Source organism: Mobula hypostoma, chromosome 18 (assembly GCF_963921235.1).
Source record: "Mobula hypostoma chromosome 18, sMobHyp1.1, whole genome shotgun sequence".
Taxonomy (NCBI): domain Eukaryota; kingdom Metazoa; phylum Chordata; class Chondrichthyes; order Myliobatiformes; family Myliobatidae; genus Mobula; species Mobula hypostoma.
This window is the reverse complement of record NC_086114.1, coordinates 61,587,633-61,604,855: the sequence shown is the minus strand read 5'-3', so window position 1 is coordinate 61,604,855 and position 17,223 is coordinate 61,587,633. Positions and strand designations below refer to the sequence as shown.

The window sequence follows — 17,223 nt, the reverse complement described above, 5'->3', positions numbered from 1 at the left end:
CTTTGGCCATCAGACTAAATACTATATTTGGCATAAGCCAAACATCGTACATCTTCAAAATAACACCATCCCTGCCATGAAGCATGTTGGTGGCTGCATCATGCTGTGGGAATGCTCACTGCAGCAGGCCCCAGAAGGTTTGTGAAGGTAGAGTCTAAAATGAATGCAGCAAAATACAGGGAAATCCTGGAGGAAAACCTGATGCAGTCTGCAAGAGAACTGTGACTTGTGAGAAGATTTTCCAGGAAGACAGTGACCCCAAGCATACAGCCAAAACTACACAGGAATGGCTTAAAAACAAAGTTAATGTCCTAGAAGTGGCCAAGTCAGAGTCCAGACTTCAATCCAATTGAGGATTGTGGTTGGACTTGAAAAGGGCTGTTCACTCACTATCCCCATGCAGTCTGACAGAGTTTAAGCAGTTTTGTAAAGAAGAATGAGGAAAAATTACAGTGTCTATATCCACACAGACTCAAGGCTGTAATTGCTGCCAGAGGTGCATTTACTAAATACTGACTTAAAGGGGCCGAATACTTATGCAATCAATTACTTTGTGTTTTATATTTGTAATTAACTTGGATCACTTTGTAGAGATCTGTTTTCACTTTGACATGAACGAGTCTTTTTCTGTTGATCAGTGTCAAAAAAAGCTAAATTGAATCCTCTGTGATTCAGTGTTGCAAAACAAAACATGAAAACTTTCAAGGGGTGAATACTGTTTATGGGCTCTGTATGTGTAAAAGACTTTTGGATGGAAAAGATTTGTGGGTATGTAAGCCAAATACAGGCAAATGAAACTACCTCGGGAAAACACCTTTTTTATGCTGTGTAACTCTATGACCCTCTATTATCATGGCCCTTCAAGTGAAAAAGATGACTTGACAGGCTTGCCATCTGATAAGCAATCATCCAGTATATTGGCTCCAATTCTGTGTTCTTTCATATTATTTAATTTGTTTTCCATTTTATTTGTCTCCCCAATATTATTGCTAGTTATAACGTCAACAAAACAGACCAATTTGTCAGGTAGTTTTTCTTCCATGGAGGACCTGGCCTTTAACCTGTCCATCTATCTTATGGACTTTGCTTTCAGACCACCGGAGTTCGACCCTTGAGGGCATAAAACATCTTTCCTTGACCTGCTGAATGAATTACCACTTTAAATTCATTGAGTACAGAAAATATGCAAATCTCTTTTCCTGAACTATGTTTCCTGTCCAGGATTAGTCTGGGCCTTAATCTGTAGTGTTCATATTAATAGTTTTGCATTTTATGCCATTAAACCAATTTTTATTAACCACTATGTTTTACATTTGTGTGAGAACAGATGGGAGGAAGAGCAATGCTGACCAGTTTGCAACAATTCCCTCAACAGGTGCCAAGAAAGAAGGTGCAGCTGGTTTCTTTAAAGGGGTTGGCAAAGGTCTAGTTGGAGTCGTTGCACGGCCAACTGGTGGAATCATTGACATGGCAAGCAGCACTTTCCAGGGAATCAAAAAGTAAGATGTGCTGCACCAACAGAGTCCATTCAGATGATAGAATTTAGAACAGGAGATGGCCACTTGGCCCCTGAAACCATTCCCTCAAGCATTACTGATCTGATTGTAAGCTTTAACAGCCCACAAAGCATTTCTGCCTCTTGCTGACTAAAGTAGATTTATTATCAAAGTACAGAATACAACTCTGAAATTCGTCCTCCCATAGGCAGCTACAAAACAAAGAAGCACAATGGAACCTGTTCAAAGAAAACATCAAACACCTAAAAATAAGAACAAATTGCACAAACAGCAAAAAATGAGCAAACAACACATGGAATATCAAACGTCAAACCAGGACACAAGTAGTAATCAGTTTAGTTTAGTTCAGTTCAGCGCCATGCCACAAGCCCACTGCAGGCCACAGGGACATTCTTCGCCAAAGTGCCCCAGTCCGCATCAAACCGCTCAAAAACAGCAAACGGAAGAATAATCGTAATCCAGGAACACATGCAATATGAACCCCAAAATCTCTCAAAACGAGTCCACAGCCTCATCGATTAATCCTGGTAACATGGATCCCAAGAATCTTTCCTCTAACAGCAGCTAGCGAGAGGGAGAGGAAGACTGGTCAAACTTAGGCAGAGGGCGCTAAACACCTGAACATCCTCTGCTCTCATCATCATTGACCTCAACTTTGCCTCAGTTGGAGAGAAGTAATGAAGTCCATCATGGACTCACGCCCTATGTCCAGGCTTTCAGGCTATCAGGCCCCCTCTACCTTAAAAGACTCTGCTTCTAGTGCCAACTGAGTTAGTGTTCCAAAAGCTCATATTTTCCAAGAGAATGTGTTTCCTCGTGTGTCTTCAGCTGGTGACCCCTTATTTTTAAGCAGTGACTAATGTCCTCTCCATACCCACCCTGTCAAGACCCCTCAGGACTTTATGTTTCAATCCTTCTTCCAGACTTTAGTGGATACAAGCCTGGCTTGTACAACCTTTCCTTGTATGACCTCTATTCCAGCCATTCCCGGTATTAGATTATTAAATCTAATGCTTTTCAAGTTATAATTAAATAAGGACACTTTTATACTGTTCACAGTACTCAATATACCGTTCCTATTTTTATGCAAATCCCATAGCAATAAATAATCATGTTTTGTTAGTTTTTTAATTACTTGTAAATTACTCTAATTTGGTTTATTATTGTCACACATACTGAGGTATAGTGAAAATTTGTCTTGCATTCCATTCATACAGATCAATTCATTTTAACAGTGCACTGAGGTAGCACAAGGTAAAACAGTAACAAACTGCACAATGACGTGTTACAGTGGAAGTGCAATGCAAGTAGACAGTAAAGTGCAAGGTCAAAACAAAGTAGGTCGCGAAGTCAAGAATTTGTTTAATCATACTGTGAAACAGTTCAGTAGTCTTATAACAGTGGGATAGTAGCTGTCCTTCAACCTGGTGGTATGTGCTTCCAGGTTTTTGTATCCTCTGCCCAATGGGAGGGGAGAAGAGAGATGTCCAGGGTGGGTGGTTTCTTTGATTTATACTAGCTCTCTTCCAGAGCGGGTGAGAAGAATAGACAGAGTTCACTTAGTGGAGGGTGGTTTTCGTGATGTGCTAAGCGGTGAGCTTGTGGTCATGTATGGAGCAGTTGCCATTCCAAGCCATTGTGTTTCCAGATAGAATCTTATGATGCATCAATAAAAATCTGAGGGTTGAAGGAGGACATGTAAAATTTCTTTGGAAGTAGAGATGGTGGTAAGCTTGATGACTGTGGCTTCAACATGGTTGTGGAGCAGATTAGATGGGCTGAATGGCCTAATTCTGCTCCAGTCTCTTATGGTCTTATGAACCGAGGCAGGCTATGGTGCTGTTCACTCCTAGGAATTTGAAGCTCTCAATCTTCTCCACCTCAGCACCGTTAATATAAATGGGAATGGCTGCACTCCCCCCTTTCACTGAAGTCAATGACGAGCTCTTTTGTTTTGCTGACATTGAGATCCATGAATAGGAAACACTGAGATCCGTCTGTATCTCAGAGCTCTGCAGTCTCTCACCATTTCAAAAATAAACTAATAATTTATTTTTCTTCCAAATTGGGTAGTTTCAAGTCTTCCTACATTATATTTAATTTCCTGGATCTTTTCCCATTGGCTTAACCTATCAATATTGCTTTAGTATCCTCCATGTGTCCTCTTCACAACTTAGTTTCCTTCATCCAACACGTTCATCTAAGTTATAAAAGGTGGCTGTGCTACACACTGGTTAATTTTGCCAACTACAGAAGAAAGACATTTGTGCCTATACTTCCCTATTAGCTTGTTAATCTTGAACTCACACCCGTATGTAACTTCCATGAACTTTAACACCTTATCAATGTATAGAACATCCACAAGTCATTTTTTGCTACATTTATTTCTGAAAAGTGCTCAAATAAATAGGCCGAAGACAATTTCCCATTTGAATTTTTCAAAGTACCCTGTATCTTTAATAATGGCTTCTTTTTAATTCCTTATGGCAGACGTGAAGACAGCTGGCCTTAGTCTCTTAGTTACTGTCTTCAGTGGCTCTGCTTTTGAAGTATCCCTTTTGTGTAATTATTGTTGTAATTTTGTGTAATTATCTCTTTTTTAAAAAAGCAATTTAAAGTTAGTTTAAATAAAATAGAGTTAAACAGAATCAAGTTTATTATCACCGCCATGTGTCGTAAAATTTGTTAACTTAGCAGCAGCAGTTCAATAGAATACATAATATAGAAGAAAAATAAAATAAAAAGAAAGAAAGAAAGAAAGAAATTACAGTATATGTATATTGAATAAATTAAAAATCCTGCAAAAACAAATAATATGTTCAAAAAGTGAGGTAGTGTTCATGGATGAGGTAGTGTTCATGGGACTAGGAATTAGAGTTAACCATCACTTGTTTATACAGGGTGGCGGAATCAACTGAAGATGTGAGTAAACTCCGCCCTCCTCGATATATTCGTGAGGATGGGATTATCAGGCCCTACAATCGAAGAGAATCTGAGGGTTGTCACCTGTTTGAGGTAAGCTGAGCTGCTAATCATCGAAAAGCAGAAAAATTAAATTGCTGAATTATAATAGATATATAAAATCTGAGTTTTCTGAAACATGAAGCTTCAACTCTCAAGTTGTTCTGCCATCAAATTCTGGCATTTAAAATGGCATAAGTGAAACACATGATGGCATTGACTGCTTTGAACTTGCTGATTGGTCCTTCCCAGCTCTGCACTCTGGGTGTATTTCCGCTCCCCTCTCTGGGTGTGTTTCCACTGCCCTCTCTGAGCTGGTTCCATTCCCGTTGTCCTCTCATTTAGTTGGGTCCATCCCCGCTGCCCCTTTCTCTGAACTGTGTTTGTTCATACCATCAAAGGTTGAATAGCCTTTTTCTGCATTTTCCCTGCTTTGACTGCTGCTGTGGAATGGGTGTGCTTGGTCATGGCTGAGTGTAATATCACCATAGATTTTATGTCTCATTTTTCTCATGTGTGGCACCTGTACTGGTGGTGATTTTCCAGAGTACAACGATATCATCTGTGCATGCACCAGGAAATGCAGGTTGCTAAAATAAATTTTGTGTTGATGTATTTACCTTTTCATCCATACAATTTTCTTGACTTTTGTTCTGTATCTCATTTTTGGGGAGAGATTTGTGACTCTGTTGAGGGCATATTTCCACAACCTAAAAACTGTCATTAGCTTCATTTGCTGAAGTTCTGACGTACTGCTTGAAGAGAATTTTATTTCTTTAATTGCCCTCATTTTTTTTGATGTTTTGTTTGCTGATCACAAGTGCTCCCATTTTAGTAATATCTATGAATCTGACCACTCTCATTATGTCCCAAGATATTGCTCAAAAGTCTGTTGTTGGGATTTCACCATTAATTGTAAATTGTTAGCTGATTTGCTGGGACAGTGGAAGATGTCAGTTACCAATTATCTTGTGCAATTTCCATTAATTGTTGTATTTCATTTGTGCACTAATCCAGCAAGACAACTTTAATTTTAGTTTAATGTCAACCCTTCCCATGACATTAGCCCCCTTTAGAGCCACCAGTTCTGCCACCACAGTGGAGGATCCAGCCAGCAGCACTGCCCCCATGAGCTCCTTTCCTGTTGCTGACAGCTCATCCATGTGGCCTGTGGCTCTCTATCTCTATGTAGCAAGCACTCATCTGTTGAAACCTCTTCTATCTGTCCTACTAAAAATGTTCTTGGACCTAACTTTCTCTTCCTAGGTGATTCCTTCTCCAGTATCTAACACATTTATGCAACACACACAAAATGGTGGAGGAGATCAGCAGGCCATCAGAAGCCAACAGTCCACCCTGCCTTCAAATGTACCTGGTCTATTTCTGACACCTCACTCCCCTTTCTCGATCTCTCTGTCTCTATCTCTGGAGACAGCTTTTCTACTGATGTCTATTATAAACCCACTGACTTTCACAGCTTCCTGGACTATACCTCTTCCCACCTTGTAACTTGTGAAAATGCCATCCCCTTCTCTCAATTCCTCCGATTCACCTGCATCTGCACTCAAAATGAGGCTTTTCATTCCAGAACTAAGAAGATGTTCTCCTCCTTCAAAGAAAGAGGATTCCCTTCCTCCACCATCAATGCTGCCCTCAACCGCATCTCTTCCACTTCGCGCACGTTTGCCCTCACTTCATTCTCCCGCCAGCCCACCAGGGACAGGGTTCCTCTTGGCCTCACCTACCACCCCACGAGCTTCCGCGTCCAGCACATAATTCTCCCTGTAACTTACACCTTCTCAAGTGGGATCCTACCACCAAGCACATCTTTACCTCCACCCTCCTCTCCCTGCTTTCTGCTTTCCGCAGGGACTGCTCCCTATGCAACTCCCTTGTCCGTTTGTCCCTCCCCATTGATCTCCCTCCTGGCATTTTCTTTGCAAGCAGAACAAGTACTACACCTGCTCACTACTCACCTTCTCACTCACTACTATGAGGCGACACTTCACCTGTGAGTCTGTTGGGGTCATCTACGGTGTGCGGTGCTCCTGGTGTAGTGAGACCCCGCGTAGATTGGGAGACTGCTTCACTGAGCACCTACGCTCTGTCTGCCAGAAAAAACAGGATCTCCCAGTGGCCACCCATTTTAATTCTACTTTCCATTTCCATTCCAACATGTCAGTCCATGGCCTCCCCTACTGTCACGATGAGGCCACACTCAGTTTGGAGGAGCAATACCTTATATTCCATCTGGGTAGCCTCCAACCCGATGGCATGAGCATCAATTTCTCAAACTTCCAGTAATGCCTCCCCCCCCCTCACCATTCCCCATTCCCATTTCCCCCTCTCACCTTATCTCCTTACCTGCCCATCACCTCCTGGTGCCCCTCCTCCTTTTCTTTCTTCCATGGCCTTCTGCCCTCTCCAATCAGTTTCCCCCTTCTCCAGCCGTGTATCTCTTTCACCATTCAACTTCCCAGCTCTTTACTTTCCCCTGTCTCCCTTCCCCCCTCCCTTCCCCTTGTCCCCCCTTCCCCCCCAGTTTCACCTATCACCTTGTGTTTCTTCCTCCCTTCTCCCCCATCTTCTTACTCTGACTCCTCATATTTTTCCCCAGTCCTGATGAAGGATTTGGCCCCAAAACGTCAACTGTACTCTTTTCCATAGATGCCAAGTTCCTCCAGCATTTTGTGTGTGTTTGGATTTCCAGCATCTGCAGATTTTCTCTTGTTTGTGATTAGCTTCTAACACTTTTATAATGGATTTAACTTTGGGCATGTATTATATCCTCGAATGCTGCCCTCTAATTGTTGCTGAGTGCTCTCCCCATGTTTGACAGTTCTGCAGTGGCACACAGAATGTGGAATATGAGCTATTCCATCTTAAAAACAGGGTCATTAACTCAAAATCCATGCCACACAGTCTACACCTGGGAAGTCCCAGTACCATAGCAGTGTATTTTGTTGAGTAGTATCTATTGTCCTCTGTATCTTTCTCTCTAGACATTGGCTATTGTAATATATCACTTGTTGCAATACACTTGTTGCTCACTTCAGTTGTTTGCATGGTTTGTATTTTTTCACTTTCTTTTGCACATTGGGTGTTGGACTTTCTATTTTTTTCTTTAATTTGGATTTTTTTCGTGTTTCTTCCTTTGTGGCTACCTGTAAGCAAAATAAATCTCAAGGTTGTATAATTTATGTATTCTTTGATAATAAATGTACTTTGAGTCTTTGAATACATATGATAGGAATGCATTGTGTCTGGCAGGATCATAGTGAGTGGAGAAACCAGTGCGCATTTGTTCTCAGAATCCTTTTCTCAGTCTTCTTCCCAAAAAAAAGGGCTTTCTCTCCTTCAATCCAATGGGACTGGTACTGTGGTCACAGACCACAAAGTGGCACCACTCTGCTTTCTTCTAAGTCACAGTTTTGTGATGCCTTTCTCTGTAAAATAGAACATAATGTGTCTCTGCCATCACTTGAAATTCAACGAACGATCTACTGAAGGAATTCAGTGGGTCAAGCAGCATCTGTGGGAGGAAATGAATTTTCCTACATTTAGACAGATCCTTCCTACCTCCACACCCCCCACAGCATGCTTGACACACCTTCCTTCAGCAGACTGTTTGTTGCTCTATATGTACATCTGCAGTTTCTTCTGCTACTTAATATTCTCCATTCTGTGATGTAGGCCTTCAGCACCCAAATTTGTAGCCTGCCATCTCAAGCATTTCCAACGATTCCTTCACCACTCTGTTTTCCTCACTTTATTCCATCATAAGCTCACTTCTCTCATAAAACAGTTCAAAATGCAATTTATTCCTGTTTAAGAAAATGTAGCATTAGGGTGGCCCAGCAATCGGTTCTCACTGTTATTTTCCTCCAGTGCTCCAGTTTTCTTCAACGCTTCAAAGAGCGCTATTAGATTAACTTCAAGTTGATCTTGTAACAGGTGGGTTGCAGGAGAATTGGGTGGTCTTGATTGTCTTGTGAGAGAGAGAATATTTATAAGAAATGCAGAGAAAGTGACTGATGCAATCTCCCTGACAGCCAACAAATACTCATTGGGCTAAGGGCCTCCTCTATTTCAAATGAGAAATAAATGTTCCACATCATACCCCCTGAACCTACTGATGGATAGACTTCAATGATGAAAAACATTTTTACTTAGATAAGATCTTCATCTCAGCCATCAATTCCATTATCCAAATTATTGGCATATAATGTAAAAAGGAGCAGTCCCAATATCGACCCCTGCAGAACCAATCTCTAGTCACCAGCAGTCGACCAGAAAATGCTTCCTTTATTCCTACTCTTCAACTTCTGCCAATCAGCCAATCCTTTGTCTATGCTAGTTTTTCCTGTAATACCCTTGGCTTGTATCTTGTTAAGCAGCCTCGTGTGGAACCTTGTCAAAGGCCTTCTGAATATCCAAGTACACAATATCTACCAATTCTCCTTTGTCTATCCTGCTTATTATTTTCTCAAAGATTTCCACAGATTTTTCCTTAAAGAAGCCATGCTAACTTTGGTCTATTTTATCATGTGCCTACAACTCCGATATTTTTCCAACCATTGTCAGGCTAACTGGCCTATAATTTCCTTTCCTCTGCCTCCTTTTTGAAAGAGTGAATTTGCAATTTTCTAGTCCTCCAGAACCTTGACAGAAACTAGACTTTTATTAATGTTTCCACAACTTCTTCAGCTACCTCTTTCAGAAGCTTGAAGTGTAGTCCATCTGGTCCATGTGACTTATCAACCAGACCTTTCAGCTTCCCAAGCACCTTCTCTCTAGTAATAGCAATTGCATTCACTTCTGTCTCCTGATGCTCTCAATCTTCTGGCATTCTGTTAGTGTCTTTCACAGTGAAGATAATACTTATTTAGTTCGTCTGCCATTTCCTTATTTCCTTATCCCCTATTACCGTCTCTTTCTTGGCAACAAGCACCCACCTGATTTTCCCAATCTACCTGTACCTGCATATCGTAATCCCTTGTGACTACCAGAGATTTGTGGTACCAGAGTTATAAATGAGTCTTTTTTTCTGGCTGATGAGATATAACAAATGGTTTACTGTAAGGATTGTTGCTGGGACCTCTATTTATTCATGATATTCATGAAGGCAATAAAGGTACCATTGCTAATTATGTTGATTAAACAAAGGTGGTAAAAAAGTAAGTTGTTAAGAGGATATAAAAGCTGCCAAAAAAGGAACACGCAGGTTACAAGTGAGGTTACAGTACAGAGGATTGACACTTCGAGCCCTGTCACGGTTTAGTCTGATGGGTTTGTTGTATTTTATATTTATTAGATTTTTCACATTTGTAGTTTATTTTTATTTTGTTCAAAGGCACACACATACATATATAAAATATAGCTAGGGTGCCTAAGACTTTTGCACAGTACTGTAGTAATTTTATGTATTGCTCTGTACTGCTGCAAAAAAAAAAAATCATATGAGTGATGATAAACCTGATTCTGATGTGGGTCTCTGCTGTGGACTGAGAGTTGGAAGGGGCAGGGAGAAGGGAATCATGGTTGGGAAAAGTGGAAAGGAGAGGAGAGGTTGTGGGAAGCACCAAAGACACATTCTGCAACGATCAGTAAACCAATTGTTTGGAATCAAATGACCTTGCCTGGTGCCTTGGGGCTGGGTATGTCTGCACCCATGCCACGCCCTGCCACTGGCAGTCCTTCGCCACCTGTCCCTTGCCCCTCCTGTGGTGCTTCACCCTCGCCATCCCCAATATCCTTTGCTCCTACCAGATTTACAAGCCTGATCTCCACTCCACGTTGACAAATGCAGTACTGTGCAAAAGCCTTAGGCACCCTAAGACTTTACAGAGTACTGTACATACTTAACAGTGTAATTGCTAGTATTAGAAATTAAATGCGACTTACAATGATCATGGGAATAGATGGGAGGCTGCTTTGTTATGGTTAATGCCTTCTTGTGCCTCCCCTTCTAAACGATCTCTCTCTCTGCCCCAACATAAATAGCTTTCTTTTCACTTTGAATCCTTGTTTATTTTACTTCTGCCAAAAATTGCTGAATGAAAAACGTATGATCCTTTACCTTTTAATATGGCAAAATTCTAATGTCTTTCCCTTTTCTCTTTACACATGCAGCACGATATGGATTGAGATTTCAAATGTCTTTCAGACTTTTTACCTTTCTGCTTTTCGTAATCTGTTTATTTTTGCATATTGGCACCAAATGTAAATACATTTAGATTTGTAATATATAAATTTATTGAATCTATCATATATTACAGTGTTATATTCCATTTTGAGTCACTCTGCATTTTGGATAAACTTGACAAAACAAACGAATCTGTCATCTCAACAGTAAACATTCCAATTGTAAAGTCCATGAAAGAAATTCCATGAAGGAAATACAGTGGATTTTAGTTAATTGGGGCAGCCGCTTATTTAGGCCAACTCTTAAAGAACAAAACTAATTGAGAAAATAGCTGGGATTCCCTTTGTTTTATTTGGGACACTATGGTGCTAAATTGGAACATGAGATGATTGTCGACCAGTTTCTAACTAGCATCACTTGCATGCACTTGTGTGACTGTTAGACACTACACTGTGCTTAGAGTGAACAGTTTTTAAATAGCATTAGTTGCATGTGTTTGCATTAAAAAAGCAGTGATTTTCATCACTGATAGTTGGAAAGAAATAAACAGGAAGACAACTCAGAACTAATTTGCTCACCGTGGCTTCAAGCATTCAGGCTTGGAAATGCCAGAAATGGCCAGGAGTGAAAATGAAACAATTTCACTACTTCAACAAGTAGGATCTACAAAGAATATAAAGGTGTCAACAATCATCTTTAAGATTAAGATTTGGATGATGCAGTCGTTGAAAGCATTGTATGAAGGTAGTCCATTTTCTGCACTAGGTGTTTGTGCTGATTTTGATAATTATAGTCAATCAAAAGAACATGACAGCATACACTGAATGAATTCCTCCATGGATAACTATTAAGAGTCAATACACAGTTTTATAATGTTGCAGTAGCATTGTAATGTTCTTATTTGTTCTGTATTTCATTTAAATATGTAATTTGTTACTCTTTTAAATGTTAATACCCTTGTATCTCTTTCCATGAAACTTAACGGGGCCAAAATGTACTGGTCATGAAGTGTCCTAATTAACTGGAATCCATTGTATATTCTGAAACACTAATAGTTAATCTTATGACCCTCCTGTCTGGCTGGTTCTTTTTCTATTCTGGTTATTAATTTCCACATATATTGTATGAATAATAATCATCACCTATATTTAAAATAAACATGGATTGTATTTTAATTGTGATTCTATAGTTTGCTTTATTGTATTCAGTTATAGTTTGATTTTTTTGAGAAATATCTTTATTTTGTTGGTCTTGCTCTACAGTTGAATAATAGACCAATGTTTACATGATCTGAAATATTGTAAAATGACATTTAGATGATTAAGTCAGACAATGCAGAAACAGACCATTTGGCTCATGCTGACCAGTGGGCACCCATCCACATTAATCCCATCTTCCAGTACTTGGCCTATTGCCTTCTATCAGGGGCAATGCAAATGTTTGTTTACACACTTCAGTGACTCTGCTTCTCAGCCAATGCAGTTCAGGTACTCATCACTCACTGAGTCTCCCTCAAATCTCCTCTAATTCTCTTACCCCAAAACTAAATCTGTGTCCTCTCATTTTACCTACCTTCAATAAGGGATAAAGTTTCCTGTAATATGCCTTATACACTTCATAATTAAATATACCTCAATCATATTTGCTGTTAACCTCCTTCTTTCCAAAGAAAACAGTCAGTCCTCATTTCCATCACAGACAACTTCCTGATGAATCTTCTCTGCACCCTCTCCAGCAGTGTCATATCTTTCCTGTAATGTGGTGAACTGAACTGTACATAGTACTCCATCTGAGGTTTGACAAAGATCTTGTGAAATGGGAGCATAACCTTGTTGATCTTGTATTCAATGCTTCAACTGGTAAAGGCCTGTAGCCCATATGCGGCTTTGTATTATCTCTGTACTGACACCTACAGGGAACTTTGGACTTGCACACCAAGGTCCATCTGTTCCTCAATACTCTGTAGGACCTTACCATTTGTGATGTATGTCCTAGCCGTAGTCATAGTCATACTGTATTGATCCCGGGGGAAATTGGTTTTCGTTACAGTTGCACCATAAATAATAAATAATAATAAAACCATAAATAGTTAAATAGTAATATGTAAATTATGCCAGTAAATTATGAAATAAGTCCAGGACCAGCCTGTTGGCTCAGGGTGTCTGACCCTCCAAGGGAGGAGTTGTAAAGTTTGATGGCCACAGGCAGGAATGACTTCCTATGATGCTCTGTGTTGCATCTCGGTGGAATGAGTCTCTGGCTGAATGTACTCCTGTGCCCACCCAGAACATTATGTAGTGGATGGGAGACATTGTCCAAGATGGCATGCAACTTGGACAGCATCCTCTTTTCAGACACCACCGTCAGAGAGTCCAGTTCCATCCCCACAACATCACTGGCCTTACGAATGAGATTGTTGATTCTGTTGGTGTCTGCTACCCTCAGCCTGCTGCCCCAGCACACAACAGCAAACATGATAGCACTGGGCACCACAGACCTTGTAGAACATCCTCAGCATCGTCCGGCAGGAAATAGAGACGGCTCTGACCCTTCTTGTAGACAGCCTCAGTGTTCTTCGACCAGCTTTATTAGTGCTCCCAGAATACACTACCTCATTAATCGTGCTTCACCAACACATCAATATCGCCCTGTAGCCTAAGACCACCATACACACTTTCAACAATCCACCAGTCTTCATGTCATTTGTAAACTTACTGATCCTTCCTCCCACATCCACATCCAAATCATTCACGTATATTAGAAACAGTAAGGGTCCTAGCACTGATACCTGTGATACACCAACAGTCACAGCCATCCAATCACAAAAACAACCCTCTACCATCACCCTCTGTCTCCTGTCACTAAACCAATTTTTGGATTGGATCTGCCAACCTATCCTGGATCCCATGGGCCTTGACCTTTTCAACTAGTCTCCCATGTGGAGCTTGTTGAAGGTCTTACTGAAGTTCATGCAGACACATCTACTGCGCTGCCCTCTTCAATATACTTCTTTACCTTTTTATCAAAGTCAATCAGATTGGTCAAACAAAATCAGCCCTTGAAAAAGTCATGCTGTCTCTGATTATTCCCTGCCTTTCCAAATGATCATTAATCCTCTCCCTCGGAAATCTTTTCCAGAAACCCTTACCACTGATTTATTTATTGAGACAGAGTGTGGTGTAGGCCCTTTGAGCCCAGCAATGTCCCAATTTAATGCTAGACTAATCACAGGGCAATTTACAATAACCAATTAACCTACAAACCAGTGCGTTGTTGGACTGTGGGGGGAAACCAGAGGAGACCCAAGAGGTCATGAAGAGAGCGTACAAACTCCTCATAGACAGCAGGAGGAAATGAACCCGCGTCGCTGATACTGTAAAGCATCGTGCTTACTACTACACTTCTGTACCACTCCCACTGATGTCTGGTCTATAATTACAAGGCTTTTACCTGTTGCCTTGAAAGTAGAGAACAGTCTTCCAGTCAAACTGATACCTCAGTTGTGCTCAACAAAGGTTTAAAAATCTCAGCAGAGTGCAAGTAATCTCTTCTCTTACCTCTCATAAGTCTGGGATAAACCTCATTGGGCCCAAGGGATTTATTTATCTAAGGTATTGAATACCTCCTCTCTTCATGTAGACTTTCAGTTGAGTTTCACCTTCCCCTTTGCTGAATCCTCCAACTATAAAGTCTGTGCCCCTTGTGAATAGTATTCACCCATACCTTCTAGTTCTTGCTTGCATTGTTCCTAACAGACTCTACTTTTTGTCTCGTTAGTCATTTTTCTTTTTTATAATTATAAAATACCTTTGAATTTACCTTAATCCTACCTGCCAGTGATATTTCATGACCCCTCTCGGACTTGCTAATTTCCTTTCCAAGCATCTCCCTATAACCTTTACACTCCTGACCAGCCTCCCCCTCTATGCCTGCTATATGTTTTTTTATGTTCAGTAACCAAGATTTCCTGTACTTGTTAGCCAGGATTTTCACCCTTACAGGAAAACTTTTACCCGAATAGTCATTACTTTTCTTTTAAATGCTTACACTGCAGATGTAGACTTCCCTGCAAGTAGGTGCTCCCAGTCTACCTTTGCGAGCTCTTGCTTATTTTAATCAAATTGACCTTCCCTCATTTTATTCCTGATATATCACTATCTTAAACATGAGAAAATTGCAGGAAATACGAAGCAACACATAATGTGCGTTTTGTGTGTATCACTGTCTTATTTCCATAACTACTTTGAAATCTATGTGAGGTTTTTTAAAATGACCCTGAGGAGTATTTTATAAAAAGCTTGGAAAAACTTAAAAATTATCAGAAAACTTTACAGCTGTAATATGACATCCCAGCTATCGTGCCAAATGCCCTTTCCAATGAAGGCAAGCATGCAATATACTCTCTTCCCCACCCTGTTTACCTTTGTCTCCAGGCCCTTTTACCCCAAAGTCTTTCTGTTCTGCAGTATTCCCCAAGACCACTGTGAATGTTCTGCCTTGTGTAGCTTTCCAAAATGCATAAATTGATAGTTGTCTGACTTAAACTCTGTTATGTTTTGTAAATCCAAAACATAAAATTAATTAAAAGCAAAAATACACAGAGCAGGGAATTCGAGTTTTAATTTTGTGTTTACTTTAAGCGATGTGCACACAATCATGTGGTAGTGTCATGATATATGCAATTCACTTATTTTTACATATAAAACAGTAATAAATTATTTAAACAAAGAATGCTTAATCAACAACATACTTACAATATTACTCAAATATTATTGAAACATTAAATGCACAACAAATTCCATTCCTGTTTTTTTTTGCCCACTTTTGCAGTTAATCTAGATTCTGTTGTAAACTTAGACAGCCATCAATTTTGGTGTCATCTTCAAATGACTATTTGTGTCACATACATTCTCATCCAAGTCATTAATATATATGACAAACAACAGAAGACCCAGCACTGATCTCTGCAGCACACCACTGGTAACAGACCACCATTCAGAAAAGTGACCCTCCTCTACTGCCCTCTGACTACTTCCATCAAGCCAATTCTGTATCCAGTTGGCCAGGTCATGATTTTGCTCTGGACCAGCCTAGCATGCTGCACCTTGTCCAAAGCATTGCTAAAGTCCATGTAGGGCTTTACATTGTAAAGTCCATTGCAATGACTACTGCCCTGCCCTCATCAATCCTCTTGATCACTTCTTGAAAGAAGTTCATTCAAACTTGTGAGACACTATTTCCCACCCACAAACTTATGCGGATTATCCTTGATCAGTACTTGCCCTCCCAAATGCAGAAAGATCTTATCTCTGATTCTGCCCAGTAACTTTCCCACCACTGATATTAGTTTCTTTTGTTCTTGTACGCTGTCTTAAATGAAGGGCCAACTTTCAGGTCCCGCCACTCTTTCATTACTTCAATTGTGGCTAAACAAGTTGTAAAGATCTCTGCCAGGATCCCAGCAGATTTACCTTGCTTCCTATAATGTCATAGTATATAGTTATTGGTATCAAGATGGAGTGAAAACCTTCTCTTACATACTGTTTGTACAGATCAAATCATTACACAATACATTGAGCCAGAATAAGGAAAAACAATAACAATGCAGAATAAAATGTAAAAGCTGCCAAAAAAGTGCAGTGCAGGTAAACAATAAAGTGCAAAATCATAATGAGGTAGATTGTAAGGTTAAGAATCCCAGAGTTGGTTAAACTTAAGGGATTTATCCACTTTTATGTGCCTCAACACTGCCAACTCCTCCACTTTCATGCCTATATGTTAGGACATTACTGTCTGCTTCCTTGATCTTTTCCACAGTAAATTTTGATAATATTATATATTCATTTAAGACCTTGGCCATTGAAAACAATCAGTGATTCCTTTATATTTGGAAATAAATTTGAAATTAGATAGCATAGGTGCATTTTCTGTTCATATATACAACTGCCAAAACAAAATAAAAACCTTCAATCTTATCTTTAAAATGCATTACTTCTGTTCACATTTTAGTGTATTGGTTCTTCTTGAACCAGCAAGTCTACTGTCAAAAACTAAATTCTGTAATTTCCTGGCACTGTCATATGTCAGTGTAATGTTGGGCTGTTGGATGAGCATCCTGAGGCTGACTCCTGATGAAGAGGCATGAGATGGAACATGCAAGGGAAATTGTGTTGGACAAACTTCCTAGAGTTACTTGAGCATGTATGTGGTGAAATAGATGATGGAGAACCAGTGGGCATGGCGCATTTGGGTTTTCAATTCAGTTCCATTTGATTCAAGTTTAATTGTCATTCAACCATTTTACTCACATAAAGATATTTGTGAGATTCAGCCACACAATTTAAAAATAGTCCAGACCTTAGCCATGAATGCTGCCAAAATCTGCAGTTGACTACAACACAATTTGTCTTTTGCCAAGTGAACGCTAGGTAGCAGCACCAACTCCAATCTGGACGCGGCACCACACTGCCCTTGGGGGAGTGCACTGGCTCCGATCCCTCTCTCCTGCCTGTTGTAAACAGGCGTCACCGCAGCTTGAGGCTTAGTCCTCGTACATACGATATAACAAGCATATTAAGTTATCAGTAAAATACAATCATG

At 40.2% G+C, this 17,223-nt stretch overlaps 1 protein-coding gene across 2 annotated transcripts in view; it reads left to right on the top strand.

Moving 5' to 3' along the window:
- Positions 1 to 17,223, top strand: part of vps13c (vacuolar protein sorting 13 homolog C) — a 387,651-nt gene that overhangs the window by 350,501 nt on the left and 19,927 nt on the right. The window contains exons 78-80 of one of the 2 annotated variants that reach the window (XM_063070975.1): positions 1,376 to 1,499; positions 4,418 to 4,532; positions 10,611 to 11,977. In XM_063070975.1, coding sequence (XP_062927045.1) covers positions 1,376 to 1,499; positions 4,418 to 4,532; positions 10,611 to 10,625 — 254 coding nt within the window. In that variant the 3' untranslated portion in view covers positions 10,626 to 11,977. Of the gene's footprint in view, positions 1 to 1,375; positions 1,500 to 4,417; positions 4,533 to 10,610; positions 11,978 to 17,223 lie in introns of those variants that run through there. The other variant, XM_063070973.1, reaches the window with a different exon arrangement.